The sequence below is a fragment of the Cervus elaphus genome, chromosome 1 (assembly GCF_910594005.1).
Source record: "Cervus elaphus chromosome 1, mCerEla1.1, whole genome shotgun sequence".
Classification (NCBI taxonomy): Eukaryota; Metazoa; Chordata; class Mammalia; order Artiodactyla; family Cervidae; genus Cervus; species Cervus elaphus.
This window is the reverse complement of record NC_057815.1, coordinates 62,231,037-62,241,067: the sequence shown is the minus strand read 5'-3', so window position 1 is coordinate 62,241,067 and position 10,031 is coordinate 62,231,037. Positions and strand designations below refer to the sequence as shown.

The 10,031-nt window shown below is 38.5% G+C and overlaps 1 protein-coding gene and 1 non-coding gene across 2 annotated transcripts; both read left to right on the top strand.

Moving 5' to 3' along the window:
- The first annotated feature begins 2,632 nt into the window (after window positions 1–2,632).
- TRNAC-ACA lies at window positions 2,633–2,704 on the top strand. Its single transcript has one exon. It is a non-coding gene; the product is annotated as a tRNA-Cys (tRNA).
- A 6,083-nt stretch (window positions 2,705–8,787) lies between these two features.
- Window positions 8,788–9,750, top strand: LOC122696859 (putative olfactory receptor 56B2). The gene has a single exon (XM_043906992.1). It carries the CDS (start codon window positions 8,791–8,793, stop codon window positions 9,748–9,750), a length of 960 nt encoding a protein of 319 aa, XP_043762927.1. The 5' UTR covers window positions 8,788–8,790.
- The last annotated feature ends 281 nt before the right edge of the window (window positions 9,751–10,031 follow it).

Here is a 10,031-nt window from a genome sequence, read left to right as displayed (position 1 = left end):
ATTCTAAAGGAAATCAACCTTGACTATTCATTGGAAGGATTGATACTGAAGCTGAAGTTCTAATATTTTGGCCACCTGATGAGAAGAGCCAATTCACTCGAAAAGACTCTGTTGCTGGGAGAAATTGAGGGCAAGAAGAGAAGGAAGGGACAGAGGATGAGATAGCTGGATGATGTCACTGACTCAGTGGACATGAGTTTGAGCAAACTCAGGGAGATAGTGAAGGACAGGGAAACCTGGGACACTGCAGTTCATGGGATTGAAGAGAGTTGGACATGACTTGGTGACTGCACAACAACAGTCAATGATGTTGAGCATATTTTTGTGTGCTTGATGTTTATTTGTATATCTTCTTTGGAAAAATATCTTTCAAGTTTTTTTTTGTTGTTGAGATGGTGTTCTTTATATATTCTGATATTAATCCCCTATCAATATATGCTTTGCAAATAACATAACATCACATTCCATGGATTTCCTTTTTACTCTATTAATTGTTTCCTTTGTTGCACACAAGTTTTTAGATTTGATATAGTCCATTTTTCTAGGTTTTGCTTTTGTTGTTGGTGTTTTTATTGTAATATTTAAGAAACCATTTTCAAACACAATTATCATGAAGAGTTTTCCCTATGTCTTCTAAGATTCTTATTTTTCAGTTCTTGTGTTTAGCTATTTAACTAATTTTGAATTAATGTTTGTATATGGCATAAGGTAATGGTCCAATTTTATTTTTTGTAAATGAGAATATCCAGTTTCCCCAGTGTCATTTGTTGGGGTCCTATGCTGAGGAGACAAACCCTCTTGGCTGGATAAGAGAATGACTGAAACAGATAGAAAGGCTGGAGAAGCCTGGACTCTGCTCCTGAAAAGCATGTGCCTACTGGTTTGTCCCCAGGAAGGGCAGAAAAAGTCTGTCCTAGCAGCTGTTGGGTTTCCTGTAACTGCCTGTCACATTCTCCAGTCCCGGGCCAGGTGAACTCTCTGGCCTGACTCATTTCGTGCTGCAACATGGTGCTTAATCTGAGGTGGCCAGAACCAGAGAAAAGATTTGACCAGGCTGCAGATGCAACCCATTCCTGGGGCAGAGTCTGGGTGAAGTGGTGTTGGCCATTGCTGACACTTACCCAAGTGGGACCCCAGAAGCAGCCAAGACTTCCTATGGTAGCGACTCTATCACAGCTCACACCTGTGCCCCATATAGGCAGAAAAACCACAAGGGTCCAGCCTGCCCTGAAGAGTAATCCCACAGGGCAGAAGCAGATACAGAAGCTGGGGACAGTGACCAGATGTGAGAGACAAACTGGGTCTCTTTGAAAAGTTATGCTATAAAAATGTATGTACCTTTTTTTTGGGAACATCTTGTTTTCAAGCAGAAGGGGACAACACAAGATGAGATGGTTGGATGGTATCACTGACTCAGTGGACATGAGTTTGAGCAAGCTCCAGGAGATGGTGAAGGACAGCGAAGCCTGGCGTGCTGCAGTTCATGGGGTTGCAAAGAGTTGGACATGACTGAGTGACTGAACAACAAAACAATGTCTCACAGTGGAATTGTTGAGTCATACAGTAATTCTGAGTTTAAATTTTTAAATTAATTTATTTATTTTAGTTGGAGGATAATTACTTCACAATATTGTAGTGGTTTTTGCCATACATTGACATGAATCAGCCATGGGTGTCCATGTGTCTCCCATCCTGAACCCCCGTCCCATCTCCCTCCCTATCCCATCCCTCAGGGTCATCCCAGTGCACCGGCCCTGAGCGCCCTGTCTCATGTATCGAACCTGGAGTGGCGATCTATTTCACATATGATAATATACATGTTTCAATCCTATTCTCTCAATCATCCCACCCTTCCCATCTCCCACAGGGTCCAAAAGTCTGTTCTTTACATCTGTGTCACTTTTGCTGTCTCACATGTAGGGTCATCGTTATCATCTTTCTAAATTCCATATATATGCATTAATACACTGTATTGGTGTTTTTCTTTCTGACTTACTTCACTCTGTATAACAGGCTCCAGTTTCATTAATCTCATTAGAACTGACTCAAATGCGTTCTTTTTATAGCTGAGTAAGATTCCACTATGTATATGTACCAAAACTTCGTTATCCACCTGTCTGCCAATGGACATCTAGGTTGCTTCCACGTCCTGGCTATTGTAAACAGTGCTGTGATGAACATTAGGGTATATGTATCTCTTTCAGTTCTGGTTTCCTCGGTGTGTATGCTCAGCAGAGGGATTGCTGGGTCATATGGCAGTTCTAATTCCAGTTTTTTAAGGAATCTCCACACTGTTCTCCATAGCGGCTGTACTAGTTTGCATTCCCACCAATAGTGTAAGAGTGTTCCCTTTTCTCCACACCCTTTCCAGCATTTATTGTTTGTAGACTTTTTGATAGCAACCATTCTGACTAGTGTGAGATGGTACCTCAATGTCGTTTTGATTTGCATTTCTCTGATGATGAGTGATGTTGAGCATCATTTCATGTGTTTGTTAGCTATCTGTATGTCTTTTTTGGAGAAATATCTGTTTCGTTCTTTGACCCATTTTTTGATTGGGTCATTCATCTTTCTGGAATTGAGCTTCATGAGCTGCTTGTATATTTTTGAGGTTAATTCTTTGTCAGTTACTTCCCTGGTGGCTCAGATGGTAAAGTGCCTGCCTACAATGCGGGAGACCCAGGTTCAATCCCTGGGTTGGGAAGATCCTCTGTAGAAGGAAATGGCAACCCACTCCATTACTCTTGCCTGGAAAATCCCATGGAGGGAGGAGTGTGGTAGGCTACAGTCCATGGGGTCGCAAAGAGTTGGACATGACAGCGACTTCACTACTACTTTGTCAGTTTCTTCATTTGTTATTATTTTCTCCCATTCTGAGGTCTGTCTTTTCACCTTGCTTATAGTTTCTTTAGTTGCACAAAAGCTTTTAAGTTTAATTAGGTTCCAAATGTTTATTTTTGCTTTTGTTTCCATTACTCTGGGAGGTGGATCAGAGAGGATCTTGCTGTGATTTATGTCAGAGAGTGTTTTGCCTATGTTTTCCTCTAGGAGTTTTCTAGTTTCTGGTCTTACATTTAGATCTTTAATCCATTTTGAATTTATTTTTGTGTATGGTGTTAGAAAGTGTTCTAGTTTCATTCTTTTACAAGTGGTTGACCACTTTTCCCAGCACCACTTGGTTTTTTGGGTTTTTTTGGTTTTTTCCATTTATTTTTATTAGTTGGAGGCTAATTATTTTACAATATTGTAGTGGTTTTTGCCATACATTGACATGAATCAGCCATGGATTTACATGTATTCCTCATCTCAATCCTCCCTCCCACCTCCCCCCACCCCATCCCATCCCTTTGGGTCCTCCCAGTTCACCAGCCCCGAGCACTTGTCTCATGCATCCAATCTGGGCAGGTGATCTGTTTCACCCTTGATAATATACATGTTTCAGTGTTGTTCTCTCAAAACATCCCACCCTCACCATCACCCACAGAATCCAAAAGTCTGTTCTGTACATTTGTGTCTTTTCTGTTTTGCATACAGGGTTATCGTTACCATCTTTCTAAAATTCCATATATATGCGTTAGTATACTGTATTGGTCTTTATCTTTCTGGCTTACTTCACTCTGTATAAGGGGCTCCAGTTTCATCCATCTCATTAGAACTGATTCAAATGAATTCTTTTTAACGGCTTAGCAATATTCCATGGTGTATATGTACCACAGCTTCCTTATCCATTCGTCTGCTGATGGGCATCTAGGTTGCTTCCATGTCCTGGCTATTATAAACAGTGCTGTGATGAACATTGGGGTGCACGTGTCTCTTTCAGATCTGGTTTCCTCAGTGTGTATGCCCAGAAGTGGGATTGCTGGGTCATATGGCAGTTCTATTTCCAGTTTTTTAAGAAATCTCCACACTGTTTTCCATAGCAGCTGTACTAGTCTGCATTCCCACCAACAGTGTAAGAGGGTTCCCTTTTCTCCACACCCTCTCCAGCACTTATTCCTTGTAGACTTTTGGATAGCAGCCATCCTGACTGGCGTGTAATGGTACCTCATTGTGGTTTTGATTTGCATTTCTCTGATAATGAGTGATGTTGAGCATCTTTTCATGTGTTTGTTAGCCATCTGTATGTCTTCTTTGGAGAAATGTCTGTTTAGTTCTTTGGCCCATTTTTTGATTGAGTCATTTATTTTTCTGGAACTGAGCTGCAGGAGTTGCTTGTATATTTTTGAGATTAATCCTTTGTCCGTTTCTTCATTTGCTATTATTTCCTCCCAATCTGAGGGCTATCTTTTCACCTTACTTATAGTTTCCTTTGTAGTGCAAAAGCTTTTAAGTTTCATTAGGTCCCATTTGCTTATTTTTGCTTTTATTTCCAATATTCTGGGAGGTGGGTCATAGAGGATCCTGCTGTGATTTATGTCGGAGAGTGTTTTGCCTATGTTCTCCTCTAGGAGTTTTATAGTTTCTGGTCTTACATTTAGATCTTTAGTCCATTTTGAGTTTATTTTTGTGTATGGTGTTAGAAAGTGTTCTAGTTTCATTCTTTTACAAGTGGTTGACCAGTTTGCCCAGCACCACATGTTAAAATGGTTGTCTTTTTTCCATTGTATATCCTTGCTTCCTTTGTTGAAAATGAGCTGTCCATAAGTACGTGGATTTACCTCTGGGCTTTCTATTTTGTTCCATTGATCTATATTTCTGTCTTTGCCCAGCACCACTTGTTAAAGATATTGTCTTTTCTCCATTGTATATTCTTGCCTCCTTTGTCAAAGATAAGATGTCCATAGGTGTGTGGATTTATCTCTGGACCTTCTATTTTGTTCCATTGATCTATATTTCTGTCTTTGTGCCAGTACCATGCTGTCTTGATGACTTGGCTTTGTAGTAGAGCCTAAAGTCAGGCAGGTTGATTCCTTCAGTTCCATTCTTCTTTCTCAAGATTGCTTTGGCTATTCCAGATTTTTTGTATTTTCATACAAATTGTGAAATTATTTTTTCTAGTTCTGTGAAAAATACCATTGTTAGCTTTGGTGATTCATATTTATACATATATATTTTATTGCATAAGTCATGTCCAACTTCTCGGTGACCCCAGAGACTTAGCCTTCCAGGCTCCTCTGTCCATAGGATCTTCCAGACAAGAATACTGAAGTGGTTGCCATTTCTTTCTCCAGGGTTTTTCCCTACCCAGGGATGGAACCCACATCTCCTGCATTAGCAGGCGGGCCCTTTACCATAAGTCACTGGGGCTAATCATGGAGGTTAATACATATACATATATATTTTATTGCATAAATGCTTGCATATAATCAATGTAAAATATGGTCAACATGTAGCATTGTCTAACTGAGTGAACTTAATTTCCAAATCTAACATACTTGTTTTGACTGTTGACTTATTTTGTTCCATGCTCTTTTGATTTTTTTTTTTTTAAATCTATTTTGCAGTGGGGAATTTTTTTTCTTTTAGGAATTTAAGTTTTCTGTTGAATTAAGAAATGGAAATTATAGTTGTTCTTTCTTCTGGTGTTTCCTCTTATACCTTCCAGAAATAATGTTTAAAATACAGTTAATAATTCTTAAAGTCTTACAAAATCTGAATCATTTATTCATTAAGCTCTTCATTCACTCAAAAATATTTATTAATATCAAATATGTGCACACTGTTTTGCCATACAATGCAAATATTAACATAAATACAGAATTCTAATCACTCAGATTTTGACTAAAATCTGGTGAATTAATGTTATTGATACTTTTTATATTATTATGATGTTAAATGAGAAATATATTTCATCTACTGCCAGACATACACCATACCTACAATGCCTGCATCTTTTTCAATTATATTAAGAAAATTCAAAGGATGGCTCACTGTTCTGTCTGACAGAGAGTTGAGTATTCTTTTTTTTATTATTTTTATTTATTTTTTTGGGTCTGCTGGATCTTCTTTGCTACAAGGTTTTTTCTCTAATTGCGATGAGCAGGGCTGCTCTCTAGACGCAGTGCTCAGGTTTCTCATTGCTGTGGCTCCTTTTGTTTTCTTAGAGCATGGGCTTTAGAGCACAGGCTCAAAAGTTGTGGCAGAGAGGCTTAGCTGCTCCGCAGCATGTGGGATCTTTCCTAATCAGCGATTGAACCTGTGTCTCCTGCATTGGCAGGTAGTTTCCCTAAAACAGCCACCAGGAACATCCACAGCTGAGTGTAAAGAATGTGATGCTTGAAGTTGGATTTGGTTGTGGTTGGGCACAAAACAGAATAGAACATTGCAAAATTACAAAGCTAAAAATATTGGTGAAAGTGAGTAGGAAAGCAAACAACTACAGAAGAAAGAAAGGAAGACACTGATTAGCAGAATTCTAACCATGCATTAGATGCAACATCATTTGTCTTTTCCTCTTTGAGAATTCTCTGTATCTCTTCCAAACTTTTACTTAGTTTCATTTCTACTTCTATCTGTATTGCTCTTTTCTCAAAAATGTGAAAGTCCCTGGGTGGAGGAGGGGGGTCTATGAACTAGGAAGGTCAACAGTGAAGCAAAGAGGACCCTACAGGAGCACACAAAGTAGATCCTACCAAGTAATGATATCCACTCATCATCTGCAGTTTCAAATCAGTTTTCCAAAGACTCTTTATTAAGTGTGAATTAATAGTCAAAGATGAAAGTGAAAGAGGAGAGTGAAGAAGTTGGCTTAAAGCTCAACATTCAAAAATCCAAGATCATGGCATCCAGTCCCATCACTTCATAGCAAATAGATGGGGAAACAGTGGAAACAGTGGCTGACTTTATTTTTTGGGGCTCCAAAATCACTGCAGATGGTGATTGCATCCATGAAATTAAAAGACGCTTACTCATTGGAAGAAAAGCTATGACCACCCTAGACAGCACATTAAAAAGAAGAGACATTACTTTGCCAACAAAGGTCTGTCCAGTCAAGGCTATGGTTTTTCCAATGGTCATGTATGGATGTGAGAGTTGGGCTAGAAAGAAAGCTGAGTGCTGAAGAATTGATGTTTTTGAACTGTGGTGTTGGAGAAGACTCTTGGGAGTCCCTTGGACTGCAAGGAGATTCAATCAGCCCATCCTAAAGGAGATCAGTCCTGGGTGTTCCTTGGAAGGACTGGTGTTGAAGCTGAAACTCTAATACTTTGGCCACCTGTTGCGAAGAACTGACTCATTTGAAAAGACCCTGATGCTGGGAAAGATTGAAGGCAGGTGGAGAAGAGGATGACAGAGGATAAGATGGTTGGATGGCATCACTGATTTGATGGACATGGGTTTGGGAGGACTCCAGGAGGTGGTGATGGACAGGGAGGCCCGGCGTGCTGTGCTTCATGGGATCACAAAGAGTCGGACACGACTGAGTGACTGAACTGAACCGAACTGAACTGAATAGTCAAAGAATGTATGACATTTGATAAATAGTTCCAATATTAATAATAAAAACAATGAAAACTATAAAATAAAATATTGAAATTTAGAGCTTATTAAAATAACATATATGAAGCAGAATAAGTATATTTGCATCAATATATATCTTCTTTAGTCTACCATTTTTTATTTTGTTGTAAGTATAATTGAATATCATCACTTCCTTTGAGATGAATATATTCACCAGCCGTGTGTATCCATACTGTTTTTCTGTAGATACTACAAATACCAACCACAGAGTTTTTCAAAATTATATATCCTGATAAGTGAAGTGAAGTCGCTCAGTCGTGTCTGACTCTTTGCGACCCCATGGACTATAGCCTACCAGGCTCCTCTATCCATGGATTTTCCAGGCAAGAGTTCTGGAGTGGGTTGCCATTTCCTTCTCCATATCTTAATAATACATGCTAAATATTTAAACTATTGAAAGGAAACAAATAAATAGCAAACATTTAGGAGAAACAGATTATGCAAATCTCAGTTTTTAGATTAAAATGAACAAATGACTAAATTTTAAAAATTTTGATAGTTACACAGTAATTTAATTCAGTAATTCATTTCAAACAATTTTTCTGAAGCTAAGTTTTAATTATCTGTTTTACTTTTTATAGTATGACTATCTGGAGTGCTCCAAAAATCAAAACTATGTCAAGTAGAGGAAAATTACTGAAAACCAGAAACAATTGGTTTTACATTATGCTGAGATATCTCAATTATTTTTCTCTCCTTTTGTTACATGATTTCATATAGGTCATTAGCAATTTTGATATCAGTTTACTCACTAAAACAAGTGTATAATAAATTACTTTATATATTTTAATTAAAGTGAATAATACTCATTATTTCATAAAATCTCATGACCTAGAAAAAAGTTATTATCAATATCATATAATTTAATGTTACCTAAATATCTCCATACTCAAAAATCTTTACACTCATAGTATATATTAAGTCTCTAATAATCCAACACTTTAGTAAAACCAACTTTAAGATGCCAGGCTGTGAAATTAGAGGGCTTTCATTTTGTCTAAATTCCATAATCTCCAGGCTGAAGATAGTGACCAAGGTTCTAATTTTCACTAATGTTTTTTTCCTCAGTCTTGAGAAGGACAAAACAGTATGAATTGCCTTATGGTATGAAGTTTGTGTTTTGATGAACTAAGCTAACACTTAAGGTTACAAAAGTTCCTGTTTCACTAGGAATATACAATACATGTTAGTGCTGGGATGAGAATAAAAATGACCATGACTTTGTACCACCACTACCACCAAGAATATCATGAACCTGAGTAACTCCTTTTCAAACACTGTCGGAGAAATTATTAAGAATAGTAGCCTTGCATATTTTTCCTCTTAGAGAAGATGTTCCAAGACCTCAGAGATTCCAACAGCTCAAAGTTCCAGGTCTCTGAGTTCATTCTTTTGGGATTCCCAGGCATTCACAGCTGGCAGCACTGGCTCTCCCTGCCCCTGACTCTGCTCTACCTCTTAGCTCTCAGCGCCAACATCCTTATGCTGATCATCATCAACAAGGAGGCAACACTACACCAGCCTATGTACCATTTCCTGGGCATCCTGGCCGTGGTATATATGGGCATGGCTACCAACATCACGCCCAAGATTTTGGCTATCTTGTGGTTCAATGCTAAGTCTATCAGTCTCCCTGAGTGCTTTCTGCAAATGTATGTCATATATACATTTATGTTTATGGAATCAGGCATCTTTGTCTGCATGGCTATAGATAGATATGTAGCCATCTGTCAACCACTACACTATCCATCAATAATCAACAAATCTTTTGTGGTCAAAGCCACTGTGTTCAGGACAGTCAGAAACAGTCTGTCTTCTATCCCTGTGCTTGTGTTGGCTGCTCAGAGACACTACTGCTCAAAAAACCAAATCAAGCACTGTCTGTATTCTACTCTTGGAGTCACTAGCCTATCCTGTGATGACAAGAGAATCAACAGTGTCTATCAGTTACTTCTGGCCTGGACACTCATGGGAAGTGACTTGGGTTTGATTATTACATCCTATGTTCTAATTCTTCACTCTCTGCTGAAGCAGAGCTCAGCAGAAGCTGCACCTAAAGCCTTAAGTACTTGCACTTCCTACCTTATCCTAATCCTTTTTTTCTATACAATTCTTATTGTCCTTTCTGTCACCCATGGTGCAACAAAGACAGTTCCCCTCATTCCAGTTCTACTCAATGTACTTGAAAATGTCATTCCTCCTGCCCTCAATCCCATGGTCTATGCACTCAAGAACAAGGACCAGAGACATGGCTTATATAAGTTCCTTAAGCTGAATTGCCAAGGCAGCTAACTTGGAGAGGATGCTCACCCTTGTAATATCCCCATGTATATATCCATTATATCCTCCTAGGATTGTAGACGGAAGAAGAACTAAGAAACACTGACATTTTTTGGTTGATTCAAGTAATCTATTGCAACTAATTATACATCCAAAAAAGCAGTAAAACTAATTTTTTGGCATGTTTTTCAAGAAATTTCTTTGTTATACAAAATGATGATTCTCTCAAAAATCCAAAGGAAAGAGAAGCAGAATAAATATTTTATTTTCTTACCTAGTTGCCCTGGCTAAAA